General features: G+C 37.5%; 2 protein-coding genes across 2 annotated transcripts in view; both read right to left on the reverse strand.

Annotated features, from left to right (window-relative positions):
• LOC145774013 (sphingosine-1-phosphate phosphatase 1-like) overlaps positions 1 to 6,453 on the reverse strand; it is a 45,791-nt gene extending 39,338 nt beyond the window's left edge. Inside the window, exon 1 of the mRNA XM_082585142.1 lies at positions 5,912 to 6,453. The gene's annotated coding sequence lies outside the window, so the exon portion shown is untranslated. The remainder of the gene's footprint in view (positions 1 to 5,911) is intronic.
• Positions 3,347 to 5,917, reverse strand: LOC145774014 (uncharacterized). Its single transcript, XM_082585144.1, has 3 exons — positions 5,471 to 5,917; positions 4,856 to 4,909; positions 3,347 to 3,939 (listed from the first exon to the last, which is right to left on the reverse strand). The coding sequence occupies exons 1-3, from the start codon at positions 5,682 to 5,684 to the stop codon at positions 3,872 to 3,874; spliced, it is 336 nt and encodes a 111-aa protein (XP_082441270.1). The 5' UTR covers positions 5,685 to 5,917; the 3' UTR covers positions 3,347 to 3,871.
• Positions 6,454 to 16,153: the final 9,700 nt, after the last annotated feature.

The raw sequence follows: 16,153 nt of genomic DNA on the forward strand, positions 1-16,153 counted from the left end.
GTGACATTCACTGACAAGACTTTATTTTGCTCCTTATTGATCTAATACAGTTATTCAAACGAAGTGAAACCAACCGACAGGCAACAGCTTTCATATTAATTTACCTTCTGCAAATGTTGATACAGTAAGTTATAAAAAAGACGGTTTTTGCTATTTAGGGTGTCACTTAAGAAAAATGTAGATTAATTTCGAACTTCGGTGTTGAAGTGGCAGTAAACCAAATGATTATATCGTATCAATGACTGCCGCGCTGTTAGATTATAATGCCAAGGACTGCCGCAGCGGTCAGGCGCGAATCTAAGAGTTTTTTTCGGGGGGGGGGGGGGGGGGGGGGGGGCCAGAAAATTTGAAAATCAATTAAAAAGAAAGAAAAAGCTAAACAGATATGAACAATGATACTACAACATATACGATATGCTAGAAATTAGACATTAAAACAACCATTTTCATCAATTGTGATGCCGAGGGACTAATATCAGCTGTTTAGAAGCATATCAAACCATTTGATGCGGAAACATACAATTTTTTACAAAATTTCGGGGGGGGGGGGCCCGGCCCTCCCCCCATAAATCCGCGCCTGGCAGCGGTGTTGACTAGACAGACGAAATACTATACCGCGGTACGTTAGGTCTACATCACACTAATTAGTAATTATATATTGACCTCAATAAATTAAATTAACAGCATCAGGCCCGGATTTATGGGGGGGGGCAGAGGGTGCAGTTGCCCCGGGCCCCCCGACGTGGAAAAATGCGATTTTGTGTTATTTTCTCTCATCCTTTGAAGTTTCTGCACAATGCCTCCTTTTTCTTTCAAGGTTAATTTTTAGTCACAAGATGGTGACTGAGCTTGGCGTAAAGGCATAAGCGGTGTGGGTGACTTTCAAGTTATCTTGTGAGGGCGCGAAAAAAAATTTGCACAGGGCCCCCCGGATTTAAAAGTGCCCCGCCCCCATCAGCTAAATCTGGCCCTGAACAGCATTACAGTATATTAAATTGTAAAAGGCCTGAATTGAATCTTTATTGTTGCTAGTGAATCTTACACGTGCTAATTGAATCTTACACGTTGCTAGTGGTTTTACTCGCGGTTCTCCCTGAAGTTCTGTTAGGCCTATAACGTTTTTAAAAGCAAGGGAACGTTCAAATATTACGTAACGCCTTCGAGGGGGAGGGGGGGTTTATGCAAAGCGTTACGTTAGCGTCACATCGGGGGGGAGGGGGTTCAAGCAAAACGTTACGTAGCGCTTTCGAGTACGGAATGGTAGTTTTTTGTGCTGAATTCGTAGTGAAAAAGCGTTACATGGGGGAGGGGGGGGGGGTCAAAAATTCGGAAAAAAGCGTTACGTAATATTTGAACGTTCCCCAAACGTAATTTTCATCTGAAGTCTCTTCAAATAAATATTTCTAATTAAAACTTTATACTGTACTTTTCTTTCAAAGTCAAGCAGTTTAGCGTTATAAACTTTCTTCACGTTGCCGTAAAGTTAAAAACTGTGAAGAATTGACGCAAAACCCTAACATTTGTTTAGAGATGTAGCCTACCAATATATCGGTGATATCGGCCAAATTTTGCCGATACTCATGTAAAAAACATGAAATAAGAAACATGTAAAAAAAAGGCGTTTGCTGCGGATTTTCTGCAGAAGCAAAGATATAGATTTTTTAAAGTAGTAGCCCAACTAACGTCACATTGATGTAGAAAAATAACAACCTGTTCAAATTTTTGCTACCTTACAACACTCCCATGACTTCATGCGCGCACTTTTTGGCATTGTTTGCTTAGGGAACGTTCAAATATTACGTAACGCTTTTTTTCAGAATTTTTGACCCCCCCTCCCACATGTAACGCCAACGTAACGCTTTTTTCAATCCCCCCTCCCCCATGTAGCGCTTTTTCACTACAAATTCAGCACAAAAAACTACCATTCCGTACTCGAAAGCGTTACGTAACGTTTTGCTTGAACCCTCCCGATGTGACGCTAACGTAACGCTTTGCATAAACCCCCCTCCCCTCGAAGGCGCTACGTAATATTTGAACGTCCCCTTACAGTGATTCTTTCACTCAAACAAAACGTTTTGTTTCAGCAGTGTTGCGTTGTTCGATTCTTAAGCTGTGAAGGAGACTCAATTTCTCCAATATTTATCATTTGTGTTTCTTTTTTACTCTCAGCAGAGGATAAAACCAGGCCAAGACTACCCAGAAAGCAAAAATGTATAATTTTGCATCGTTTTTACGTTGCTAAACGCTTAAAAAACCCATGGAACTTGGTTATTTTTAGTAAGCTGGTTCTATCAGTTTGTGATTTAATTTCCACCTTTCGTTGTAATAAACTCACCAAGCTTAAACAATGTCATGGCAGAGTACGTAGGCTCAAAATGAAAGCAATGGGACTACGAATCCTCACTAAACTAATCAATAAATGGTCTTGTTGCGCCTAAGATGACAACCTCATTGTGAAGAAAGGAGCGTTCTTCCCGGCTACCAGCACAAGGCTGAGCAGTGAGCACTCACTAGTACAGCGAGCTGTTGCGATTAGCTAACCATAACGGTGTAGCTTCCACGCTAGCCATTTAGACCATCCAATCAACTATGTTTCTCCGCAGCCGTTTTGTAGCAAGAATTGTATCGACAAGACTTGAAATGGCTAGTGTGAAAGCTACACCGTTGTGGTTAGCGAATCGCAACTGCTCGCTGTACTAGTGAGTGCTCAACCTTGTGCTGATAGTCGGGAAGACCGCTCCTTTCTTCACAATGAGGTTGTCATCTTCGGCGCAACAAGACCATTTTGATTAGTTTAGTGAGGATTCGTAGTCCCATTGCTTTCATTTGAGCCTACTTATTCTGCCATGACATTGTTTTAAACGTTTCGCAACGTAAAAACGATGCAAAATTATACATTTTTGCTACCTGGGTAGTCTTGGCCTGGCAAAAACTTTTCAACCAAACGACAAGCGCCCTTAGGTGCACATTACTTGTCGAATAGTTTTTGTACGACACACAAATGACTTGGTTTACATTTTACATCTTAATATGAATATCCATTATGATAGCCTATTTGGAGAGTTTGCGCAAACACTTTATTAATTTTTCAGAAACCCCAATTATGATGTAATGTTTCTTCCCTTATACCCCAGCCCTCAATTACGGTGGCCTTTCATTACTAAAACCTACTATTATGACTCAACAATGCGGTTGAGATTGGATTCTTGAATCTTTAATAATACATGCCAATTGAAAGCTTTTTTTAATAGTTTTATGCAAATAAGGTAAAACTTAGCATTTGATATAATTCCTTGCAAATACCAAAATTGCTTCTTTTTGTAACACCAAAGTATCAGCCAAAATATCGGTATCAGTATTTGTATCGGCCTAAAAAAGTGATATCGGTATCGACCAAAATATTGGTATCGGTACATCTCTACATTTGTTGTTTGATAGCTATATCAAATGAAGTATTGGGCCATTTATAGTATCGCGCAAATTACCCAACGCATTGCAAAATGTCAAGACTGTACAACTTGCATAAACAAAACTAAAATGTTCAGTCGACGGTATATTTTTTAGTAAGTTAGAAATTGTCGAAAAGTTAATTCGACCTTTTATATTGATTCAACGTAAATACGTACTTCCCTGGAGGACGCAGCGAAAGTTATAGATCACTGTCTAGTCTTCAATGTTCACTGCTAAGAAAATCCTAGTACACAAAATCAGTTTCAAAACAAAAACCATGATATGCGAATAGCTGGTACATTACACTTCAAAAAATTGAATATGCAAGTAACGAATGGCCAGTTTTCATGTATTCCCACACAAATGACATTTTAATCGTTTCCATAGAAGATTCTGTTAACGTTGCAAAACAAAGAATAATTTATAGATGTGGAGCGTGCATGATCTTTTCAACCCTTCTTGTTTCAACAGCTTTGGGGCAAGGCGGACCTGTAAAGCAAAAAAAGTGAAGCACTTAGTATAGAAAGCAGTCATCAAGGGAACAAAGGCTGGTGTGGGTTTTTGTTGCCTTCTTAAATTTGCAGCTTTCCACCCATTGGAGTATTCGGTCTTGGTGCAGGTCACCAAGAGTCTTGCAGTTATGCATAATCAAACATGAGTCAGTATACTCCTTGCAAAAGCTTAGCAATCATGCTTGTGAACTCCACGATGGTGACTTTATATATTGAGAATTTATCTCTGATGACTATTTTACCCAGGCGGGTTCCTGTCAGTTACTGTCACTTAAGACGACAGTACACTGAGTACAGCTGGGGGTAATGTTAAGAAAAAGCTTTCATATTATTAAAGCTTATCAGATTCTCAAACAAGGCTTTTACACAAGCAGTTTAACTTAGGCTATATGGATGATTTCATTAATGCAATTGTATTAGTATGAACCAGTAAATTTTCAAACATTTTAATATTGCAATAATGTGATGCAATGCTCTGCTTGTAAAAGTGGGTCTGCTACTATTCGGTGAGTCCGATTCGGCGATTCGGTGAGTTCCAAACCTCTAATCCTAAAACGGTAATGATAATTAGGCTACGGTACCCAATAATTCAAAAAAAAAAATTGAAAAAATTTCCGAATACAGATCGGACTCACCGAATTGGACTCATCAAATCGGACTCACCGAATCAGACTCACCGAAACGGGCCATTCCGTGTTAAAGTACGGTACAAACAATTTTAAAAACTATTGATGTCACAGAGTTTAGAGTACTATGTGTGGAAATGTAAAAAATCTTTTTTGTGTGTGACATTTGATTAAGTAGTCCAAAATTAGAAAAAGATACGCCATAAGTGTCAAGTCGTATAATATAAACAAAATCATGGTTTTTCAGCAAATGACAAAACTACTTACCGTACAACCAGTTGCCATTTTCTGATTTCAAGCTCACATTAAACTTAGAATCTTCTGCAAAAAAAAGCATGCACAGTTGAAGCATAGCAAACTGCTGTCAATTATTATTATTTCTTCTTAAAAACAATCAAATGAAACGTAGAAGCCATTTATTTAACAACTGCTTTAACAACTGCTGGGTTAGAAATGTTTCTATTTCCAATCGGTTGAATCCTTAAGGGTTAGGGTTAGAAATAGAAACATTTCTAGCCCTAGTAACCCTCAATAAGATCGAGAAAATTGTCCCCGACTGTCCCCTGAAAAAATCAAGAGAAATTTTGAAATGTTTGCAGCAACTCCAATCAGCGACTTCGGCTCTGTTTAATTTCTTTTTAATCTTTTCAGGGAACAAAATAGGTTGCACCGTCAGAAGTGCAACTGAAGGAAAGGTAGCACCTCTCCTCTTCCCTGGAAAAAGCAGCAGCACTACTCCAAAAAATGAAGTTTGTTAGTTGTTACTGTCCACCTCTGTCTACAAGTACTGAGATAACAATTCTGAATGATTTTTCTCCAAATAAAATTAAACCAATGAGCAATCACAATGAAGTTTGGAATATACAGTACTTTATTACTTACTTCCCCAATCAGTGCTGACTTTATACCCAACCCAAAGAAAGAATACCATGCTAACACCCATTGGCCAAATGCTCCTGATGTTGGGTTTTTGAGCATTAAAACCATCAAATACAGCAGTTTTGATGTATTTTATTGTACCCACTCCTTTAGGTGGGTACATCCAGTGACTCCACATGGTTGGGTAACCGTACTGATATCTCGTATACTTAACCATGGTGTGTCCCTTTAAGTTTATATCTAAAAAGAATATTCAAGTTTAATGTAATTAAATGTAAAATTTGTTTAGTACATTCAAAACACATGATAGTTTTTAGTACAAAAAATGAAACTGCTAAAAGATTACCAGTCAACTCCTAGAAACATAGACAAAACAGTTAGATTAATGTATTTTTACGGATAAGAATTTTAGTCACAAATTTGGTCTCAATGACTGAGAAATACACGGAATGGCCCGTTTCGGTGAGTCCGATCCCTATTCGGGGATTTTTTCAATTTTTTTTAAATTATTGGGTACCGTAGCGGCGTAGCCTAATTATCATTGCCATTTTAGGGTTAGGGTTTCGGGCTAGGGGTTAGAGGTTAGGAACTCACCAAATCGGACTCACCGAATAGTAGCGGGCCCAGAAATACAGTCTGGCTTTAAAGCCCCGGCCTCAAGATGTAACTACCATACAGTATTTCTTTGATTACAACTTGATCCAGTGCCTTATTATGCTGGGTTGTAAAACACAACTATGTCTTTTGCTAATAGCTAACAAATTTTTGTTCTGATGAAACAAGAACAAGTTTTCTTAAAAACATTTTTGCCACTTAAAAATGTGGCAATGGTTATTTGACCGGTCATGACGTCACTACATGGGCACTTTTTTCTTTTTCTCTTTCAAAGCGAAAGACGAGAAGAGAAGAAAAAAGTGCCTATATAAGTTTTAAATTCGACTATTTTATTCAACTGGGTCGGTGGCGCGTAAGATATTTCTCGAGCTGGTGTTCCAGAGGGAATGAGTCCGGTACTACCCGGAAGCGTTCTATTTTTTTAAACTAAATTTTGACTGGAAGTGACTCAATCGTTAGGCTGCTGCATTTTGGTGGTCAAGTTTTTATTTGAGTAGCCTACAGCCCAATTTTTTATGTCTTTTCAAATATGAGTAATAAAGTTAGAGTTTTTTTTAATTTGCTGGAATTTCTCTGGGTAATTTTCCGTTCATCATGAGAGGATGTGATCGTGTTTGCCGAACGACGCATTTCATTTTTGCTCTCAACATATTAGTTTGGTGGTTGTAAAAAGTTACAATATTTCTTTAAAAAAAATGGTTTCACTTTTAGGCAGTACTTTTTTAACAGGCAATTTAGTTTAAAGGAAAGCGCTTCAATGTAGTATGGTAGTATCGAGCGTTTTATTTTAAACTAAATTGCCTGTTAAAAATCACTGCCTAAAAGTAAACTTGACATTGATGAAACTATTTTTTTAAAAGTATTGTAACTTTTTACAGCCACTAAACTAACTTGTTGAGAGCAAAAATGAAATGCGTTGTTCGGCAAACATGGTCACATCCTCTTATGATGAACGGAAACTTAGGCTACCGGTACCCAGAGAAATTCTCAAATTCGAGCAAATTAAAAAAACTCTAACTTAATTACTCATATTTGAAAAGACATAAAAAATTAAGTTGTAGGCCACTCAAATTAAAAATTAACCACAAAAATGCAGCAGCTTAACGATTGAGTCACATCGGGTCAAAATTTAGTTAAAAAAAAAGCTTCTGGGTAGTATTGAACAAGTGCAACCTAATTCGTACCATGAACAATTTGTACCTTGAAAAGATCGAGAGAAAAATAAAAACAGCCGAAGTTGCTGATCGCAGTTTCCGCAAACATTTTAAAAGGGTTAGGGTATCGGAGTATCGGTATCCGCACACAAACAAACTGAAAAGATCGAGAGAAAAATCAGAACATTGCTGATCGCAGTTTCCGTTTTTCCGCAAACATTTAAAAATTTTCGGCAATGCAAACATTTCAAAATCTCTGTTCATGATCCTAAGAGATTGCCGAAGTCGCTGATCGCAGTTTCCGAAAACATTTTAAAAGGATTAGGGTTGATCGGAGTTTCCACAAACATTTTAAAAGGGTTAGGATGTTTCCGCAAACAAACAAACTGAAAAGATCAAGAGAAAAGAATAGAACAAAGCCGAAGTCGCTGATTGCAGTTTCCGTTTTTCCGCAAACATTTTAAAATTGGAAGTGGCTGCATTTACGACGCCGTAAATACAGCCGTTCCATGCCTTTTTTTTTAATCTTTACATTGCTTTTACTGCGCATGCGCGCTGTTGCTGGAAAAAAAGTGCGTATATAACTTCCAAATTCAACTGTGTTTGCCAAGTGAATCAATAGCGCGTGCGATTTTTGTCTGGCTCATATTCACAAGGATATGAGTTCCACCGAAAGATAATTTTTTTTTTTAACCCAATTCTAACCCGAAGTGTCTCAATCGTTAGGCTACGTGTTTTTGTGGCCGTTCAGTTTAGTTTGTTTTTTGTTCTGACCATCACAACGAAAAAACAGTATATGACAAACATAACAGAGGGATAAAAAAAAGTAGAAGCGACAAAACGCGGACGTTATAGCGTGTATGATAGCAAAGCAGAACAATCAGTTTAAAATATGGCACGGTCGTAACACCTAAAAGTGTTATAAGTTTAGAATTTTTTTTTACTCATTTTAATTGTTAAAGAAAAAAAACTCACTAGCTTTTTTTTCTCTGTTTTAAATTTTAGAAAAATTGTTAAGGTGTTACGACGACGCCACGATTATGACCGTGCCATATTTCAAACTGATTGTCCTGGTATCATGCACGGTATAACCACCACATTTTGTCGCTTCTACTTTTTTCTAAAAAGGCATGGAATGTAAAATTTTTAGGTGTTACGACCATGCCATATTTTAAACTGATTGTCCTGCTTTGCTATCATACACGCAATAACGTCCGCGTTTTGTTGCTTCTACCTTTTTCTATACCTCTGTTATGTTTGTCATTATTATACTGTTTTTTCGTTGTGATAGTCAGAACTAAAAAAAAACTAAACTGAACGACCACAAAAATACGTAGCCTAACGATTGAGTCACTTCGGGTTAGAATTGAGTTAAAAAAAATGCCCTTTCGGTGGAATCAAACTCATATCTATGCGAGTATGAGCCAGACAAAGATCGCACGCGCCTCTGATTCACTTGGCAAAAACAGTTGAATTTAGAAGCTATCTACGCACTTTTTTTCCAGCAACAGCGCGCGCATGCACAGTAAAAGCGATGTACGGTAAAGATTAAAAAAAAGGCATGGAACGACTGTATTTACGCGTCGTAAATGCAGCCACTTCCTTTAAAATTTCCGGTAATGATCGTAAGAGTTTGCCAAAGTCGCTGATCGCAGTTTTCGCAAACATTTTGAAAAGGTTAGGGTTGATCAGAGTTTCCGCAAACATTTTAGAAGGGTTAGGGTTGATCGGAGTTTCCGCAAACATTTTAAAAGGGTTAGAAGTTAGGGTTGATCGGAGTTTCCGCTAACATTTTAAAATTTCTGGTAATGATCCTGAGAGTTTTTGTTTGTTTGCGAAAAATTTTAAAATGTTTGTGGAAACTGAGATCAGCAACTTCAGCTTTTTTAAATTTTTTCTCTCGATCTTTTCAAAGTACGAACTGACGGTACAAATTGTTCATGGCACGAATTAGGTTACATCCGTATCGAACTCATGCTCTTGGGAACATCAGCCCAAGCGCAGCTGATTCTGTTGAATAAAACTGCTGAATTTTGAACTTATAAATAGGCACTTTTTTGATTTTTTTCTCTTCTTGTCTTTTGCTTTGAACGAGAAGGTGAAAGAAAGAAATACGTCATGACCGATCAAATAGTGTAAGACCGGAGCCGGTCAAATAGCCACTGACTAAACATGTTACAAAACAGTCTCTAAAAGAGCTTTTTTCTGATCTAGTCTGATTTTTTCTTCTGAAACAATTTCTCCTGAATAAAAGTTCAATTTTTGTTGGGTCTTGAAAGTTTGACACATTGTTGCTTTTTGTCACATAGAACACTTAAAATTTTACTTTTCGCACACCAATTGTAGAAAATCCACATTATTTGTAATATAGGCCTATAGGCTATAGTGGATTTATAAATAATGTAATATTATTATTTTTTTATTATTTATTTGCGTCAGACAAAGTTGTCCATATCCAAATAAAACAACGAAATAATACACAAACTGCAAATGCACAATGGTCACAGAGAGCCACTTTGAATGCTGCCGGTACTGTAATAATATTTCCTTCTACAAGTATTCACAGTACCAAAAATGAAGACTCTTATGAGAAATTTAAATGACTAAAATCAATGAAACTATGTTTCTCCTATCAAATAGAATGTTTCATATCTTCGTCAATTAAATTACTGCAAGATAAGCACGCCAAACCCTGAAGTCAGAATTAACTTTGTCCTTGTAAAATTTTTGTAGTGCTCCATTGGTCAATACTTTCTGCAGAAAAGAGTTTCCATGTGCAACTGCAAAATATTATCTTTTTGTCTCCAATTTGATTTTATAAATATTACAATTCTGGAATAAAATCAATTGAAACTACCTAATCCTATATCTCTTCACGGTTTTTGTAGTAAATAACTCGCAATGCATTGGATGTTTGAGTTATTTTACCTTTTTCTGGTGTGTTTGTCAAACCTTGCAAAATACGTGGTCTTCAATAACTGAAATTCAAGTAATTTTTTTTTAAATATCTTTACTTGTAAATTTAGATTGATTGATTGATTGAATCTTTATCCTCGGACTGGGAAAGCTTCTTGAAGAGCTTAATCCTGGCAGTTTCGCATACTTGTTTATTCAATCATTGCAGTTTATTCAATCATAAAAATTTTTGTTACATGAATTGAATGACAACAGAAATAAATTTTCACACAAGTTTGCAATTTTTTTTGACTCGTTGACCTCTTTGTGCTGAAACAAATAAATTTCGCTTTTATGCTATGAGCTATTCACCATAGTTTTAGTTCATTTTGAAATTCAAACTAGGTTTTATTCTGTTCCACATTCATATAAACAAAACATAAGGAAAGGCGTTTACGTCAAAACAGTACTAAACTTATTTTGGGAGAGACATGTAAACATTTTTATCCAATAATTAGTCACGTCACAACGCAAGAGACAAGTAAAAAATTGATTGTGGCATGGCTATTTGGCTAACTGTAGATGAGGTCTGATTTGTCACATCATGTAGATTTTGATTGCCGCTGCGGGTACAGGCTGACTGAAATTTTCTAAAATTGCTTTATTTTTTGCTGACGCATAATAATCATGTAAACACTTTTTGTTGTCATCGGAAGGCAATAGAAAAAGGAAGTTAAAAAACATCTAATCAGACTGTTAACGAGTGGTTTAAACTTAAAGACTTATTGAAATTTTATAAATCAAATTATTGTCTTTGTTTTTCAACGTCTGATGATGTTAAAATCCATTTTATCACCGGAGGAGTGAGGATGACAGTAAAAAAGACATTAAAATATAGCCAAAATTTTAGAAGACTCCAGTTACTAAAAGTATAGACAAAATTTGGAAAATTTGGCAGAATGTGACAAATCAAGCCGTAGGCTATTTCTAGGTTATAGGTAGCCTTGATTGTGGGAATCTTAGTTCTGGTTCTTGGACTGAGCTAGAAAGCTTCTTTGGGAATGTAGTGTGCGCTGTAGCTTGTAAAATAAGCTACCTATAGCCTACTCATATCAGGACTGCCCGGCAAGACGACGACACTTTTGGGTACAGTGATGGAAAGATGTAATCCGGTTCGACACCTATGTGTTCGATCATCGAAAGTGCAACTTTTATTCAGAAAACGCAAAGATAGCTTAATAGTTCAGTCGATCTTATTTCTGACCATCACGGCTGTGTCTGTGGCAAGACACTTAAAGGCATGCCTGAAGGTGGACACGAAGATTGGCTTTCTTGCCTTCCCGTCCACTTAATCTAAATCTTCAACCACCGGGCGTAAGCCTGGATACGACAAAAAAAAACAAAAACAGCAAAAACAATAGGCTGCACGTCAACATCGCAAAGGTCGAGAAAAAGGTAGAAGCGACAAAAACCGAACGTTAGAACGTGCTTGTGACCGAAATAAGTTATTAAGTTGAAAAAAACTTGGCACGGTTGCAACACCTTCAGAAAAATTTAAGATCGAAAAGGAAATAAAAATAAAAAAGTTACAAAAATTAAAAAATAACAACAACATAGATATTCGGCAATAGATTTATTAACCCATATAGCTCAACAAGCTACAGCCAGAACCAGTAATAAAGAAAGTAGGCTACAAACGACTAGCAACTCAATCACAACGAAAACGACACGGCTCTCTTCAACTGAATGAGAAAAATAAAAGATTCGACCGCCTTCAACCGTAGATTACTAAAAATAAGAATGATAGATTTGACTTTTATCCCCGGATTGGGATAGCTTTGAGAGCTTAAGCTAATCCTGGCAGTTTCGCATACTTCAGTAAAGGCTTTGAACCACTGACTGACGCAAGCTGGTTAGGCTACGAGATTGACAGTGAGTACGGTATTCCGCTTGTTGTTGCCAGGAGATTATTCCATCCATTAGATAGGCTACCGCTAAATGGAGAGCAGTCCTGAAATGCCTTGCTCAAATACACATTTCGAGAGCCGAACCAGCGCTGCTTGATCTTCAGTCAGGCGCGGAACCATTGAGCTAGTATTGACAGGTTAGGCACCACTGGTCAGTATTGACAGTTTAGGGCAGTGGTTCCCAACCTTTTTGTTGTCACGGACCCCTTTAGACAAATTATTAATTCTGCGGACCCCTACCTAAATTTTGCCTGAAACTCAATTAACATACTATTGACTATGGTAATAATTATGCTACTCAACTACTGTAGGCTACGGTGTTATATTGCATTGCCGCTATGACACTTGCGGCAAATATCAGGTTAAACAGTTGTTCAAATAAGAAAATGAATGGATTGTTCAAGAAATGTCAGCAGTATTTGAATATTAAGGTGACCCAAGTGCTAAGCCGAAACTTTTTCAGTGTAAGCAAATTTAATGAGATACCGGTAGTTGTTGTTGCCTTTCCTGAACTAAACGACTGAACTGCGGTTAAGTTTTTGACAATGCAACACGCATATCATCTTCAACGTCCACTGTCCAGGCGATTTCGATGTTGTTTTTATTGTAACAAGAGCTGAGAATCCTGCCTCGCAAAGGTTAAGTGGTTATGATGGTAACAAAACAATAATCGCTTGCTTTGCCAAGAATGGGTAGGTTTGCAGCAGATGTGAGCACCAAAATTCTTCCACAGTTTTAAAATGAAACACAATGCGTAGCGGTAATAACTCTTTTGATCTCAAATCAATTAGGTCATCTTTACTGAGATCGTCATCGCTAATGTTGTTCAAGTCAAAAAGAAAAGGATTTCGAATCCATGTTTCAACTTCGTTCGGCAGGTGTTCTAAATTAAAATAACGTTGAAATGAGATTTGCAGGGTTTCAAGTGTGCGTCGAAAAAGTTTTCTCTCATACAGATCAAAAGAGTACATTCTCTTTTGAGTTTCATCCATCAAGATAAGATCTTCCAACATTGGAAAGTTAGCGCCGTGGTTAGCGTAATTCCCTGCTTCCAATCTGCGTTTCCAAACCGGCAACTTGGCTGAAATCGCTTTCAGTTTTTCAGCTGCATCAATTATTGTCACACCCGATCCTTGAATACCACGATTAAAATTGTTAATATGACCAAAAATATCGGCTAAGTAGGCCATGCCCTATAGAAAACTTTTACTATCGAAAAATTTTGAAAGGGGACTTCCTTTTGCTTTCAAAAGAGTTGATATTTCATTTTTTAGCTGCTGCAGTCATTTTAAAACTTCTCTAGATAACCAACGTACCTCAGAATGATACAAAAGTACTCCGTCATCTGACTCTTCTTGACAGAGCGCTTTAAAAGTACAGCTCTGTTAAAGCGCTACAGCTCTGCTCTGTCAAGTGGTTTACAGCTCTGCTTTTGATGAAATTAACGACTTTCACGCAATTCGACTGTACAACAAGAGTCACTATATATATGATGACTCTGGTACAACTACAGCTCTGTCAAGTGGTTCACAGCTCTGCTTTTGATGAAATTAACGACTTTCACGCAATTCGTCAGAATTTCTTTGAGACTTGCTAGTAAAGTTTTTGCTGCTAAGGCGTAGGCCTTCCTGTGCAAGAAGCAATGGGCAACAACCACGCGAGGAGCTTCGTTTTTTACTAAAGCAGCAAATCCGGATTTGTTGCCGAGCATTGCTGGTGCTCCATCCAGGCGCGGATTTATGGGGGGGGCCCAGGGGGCCCGGGCCCCCCCCGAAATGTTGCGAGGAATTATTGTTGAAATTCTATGTATCCGCATCAAATCGTTTGATATGCGTCTACACAACTGATATTAGTCCCACGGCAGACTTCACTTATCTGGGAGGGGGGGGGGGGGTAATTTTTTGTTATTGTTATGGTTAAAATCATCCATCGATCAGACTCCTTTATTCCGTTATACAACTGTAAATGCATTTTAATAGCAACATTTGTTGGAGCTGACTCAGCTGAAACCAATGCTGAACCAAATGACGTCAGTTGAAACAATCTGAAACCTTGAATGGCTGTTTTATAGTTTTTAGCCTTCATTATAATTTCAATCAATTGCCGTCTATGCTTGCAAACATACAAACATCCAATTGGTCATGGACACTGCATACAGGGTTTTAAACCAGATTTCAAGTTTACTTTGCATGCTTAGCAATTTTTATTCAAGCAAAATGTATTTTTCAAACATTCACAATTGATGAAATGGCTGTTTCTTTTAATGTATATTTTATTTTATGGCATATCGTATATGTCGTTGTATAGTGGCGTAGCCAAGGGGAGGGGGGGGGGGGGGTTACAACCCCCTCCCCCTTTGGCAAGCGTGTGACATCACGATATTGAGAATAATGCTTTCAGTCTCTGTTTCTCTAAAATAAAGTTTTCCTAATTTTAAACGAAACTGCATTAAAAGAACGAGTTTTGCCAATACCAAACATTTAAATATCTCAGCCAGGAATTAGCAACAAGAAAACATAGAGACTTAGGTTTATTACCGAAAAATCCGAAGAAAACATGATCTTATCACCATTTTACAGGAATATTTATACCCACATTTTTGTTGAAAATGCTCCCAGAATGCACCAAATTCAAAGCAATTTTTCAAAATTTTCTGGGGGCTGCCCCCCAGACCCCCGCCGCTGGGTGTCGCATTTGGCGAAGACGCCGACGGGCTTCGCCCGCCGGCCGTAAAAACCCCCCCTTTCAAAATTCCTGGCTACGCTACTGTCGTAGTATCATTGTTAATATCTGTTTTATCTTTTTCTTTCTGTTTAATTGATTTTCAAATTTTCTGGCCCCCCCCGAAAAAAACTCCTAGATCCGCGCCTGGCTCCATCTGTCCATATAGAACAAAGTTTTTTTTTTCAAAATTTATCAAGGTAATCATGGACCTCCTAATGCTTTCTCACGGACCCCCAAGGGGTCCGCGAACCCCAGGTTGGGAACCACTGGTTTAAGGTCTTCATATTATGACAGGTTTGCTAAATCATTATTTTGTTTTGGCAACTCTGTGTCGTCATCACAAAAAGTAAATGAAGAAAAAGACTGACGAGTGACTTGGCTAATTGGCTTTATATCGAGTTTCGAAAGCGGTGATGTATTTCAATTCGAAGCTCGCATGACTGAGCGTAAAGAAGTGGGTTAGTCCAAAGTAGGGTTATAGAGAAAACTAGTCGGCTTTGGTACCAAGTGGCTATAGAAAATATTAAAAAGCATCCAGTACAAGAGTGCAGAGGCAAGCTTTGCAAAGGACACAACGTTCTCAATTAGCCTTCTTGAACTTGTTAAGCTAGGAGAATTTTTCAATTTTAAGATACTTCCACTCACTTCCAGTTTGATAATAAATTCGTCTTGAGATACTGTCACACTACACAAAAGTTCCTGATGAAAGAGAGAGAAAACTTTTATTTCGTCTGTTGAGAGAATAGCAGGGTATAATTATACACAACATAAATAAAATAGCACCATGGTCCATGGGAATCTAGATACCACAACAGACAGCAAGCAGTGAAAGACTATATTAGTCATCAAGTCAGCTGCTTCCCTGTTCTTAATGGCATATAGGTTATTGTTTTTTGTTGTGATGGTCAGAAATATAACAAGCAACTGAGCATTGCTGAAGCTATTTTTTTTAAACAGGTGTTGTTACTTTTTACAGTCACCAAACTAACTTGTTAAACAGAAAAAATTTGTGGTTTGAAACAAAGATCACATGCAAGTTCGTTCGGCAAATGTTGTCACACACGTTTATGACAAATAAAAACTTATCCAGACAAATTCTTACATTCCTGCAAATTAAAACAACTTTAACTTTATTACTCATATGATACGGTATTTGAAAAGACTTAAAAAATTAGGCTGGAGGCTACTCAAATTAAAAATTCACCACGAAAATGTAGTACTGAAATTGAGTTGCTTTGAATTAGAATTGAATTTAAAAAAAGTGCTTTCGGGCAGTACGGTATCAGACTGATATCCTTCGGAATACAAACTCAAGACACAGTACTCGAGCC

Source organism: Aplidium turbinatum, chromosome 7, assembly GCF_918807975.1.
Source record: "Aplidium turbinatum chromosome 7, kaAplTurb1.1, whole genome shotgun sequence".
NCBI lineage: Eukaryota > Metazoa > Chordata > Ascidiacea > Aplousobranchia > Polyclinidae > Aplidium > Aplidium turbinatum.

Excerpts from the sequence above, each read along its gene's own strand:
- LOC145774014 (XM_082585144.1), bottom strand. The coding sequence starts at position 5,684 with ATGGTTAAGTATACGAGATATCAGTACGGTTACCCAACCATGTGGAGT. Across the intron at positions 4,910-5,470 it reads AGTCAGCACTGATTGGGGAA|AAGATTCTAAGTTTAATGTG; the intron begins GTAAGTAATAAA and ends TTTTTTTTGCAG. Across the intron at positions 3,940-4,855 it reads AAATGGCAACTGGTTGTACG|GTCCGCCTTGCCCCAAAGCT; the intron begins GTAAGTAGTTTT and ends TTTGCTTTACAG.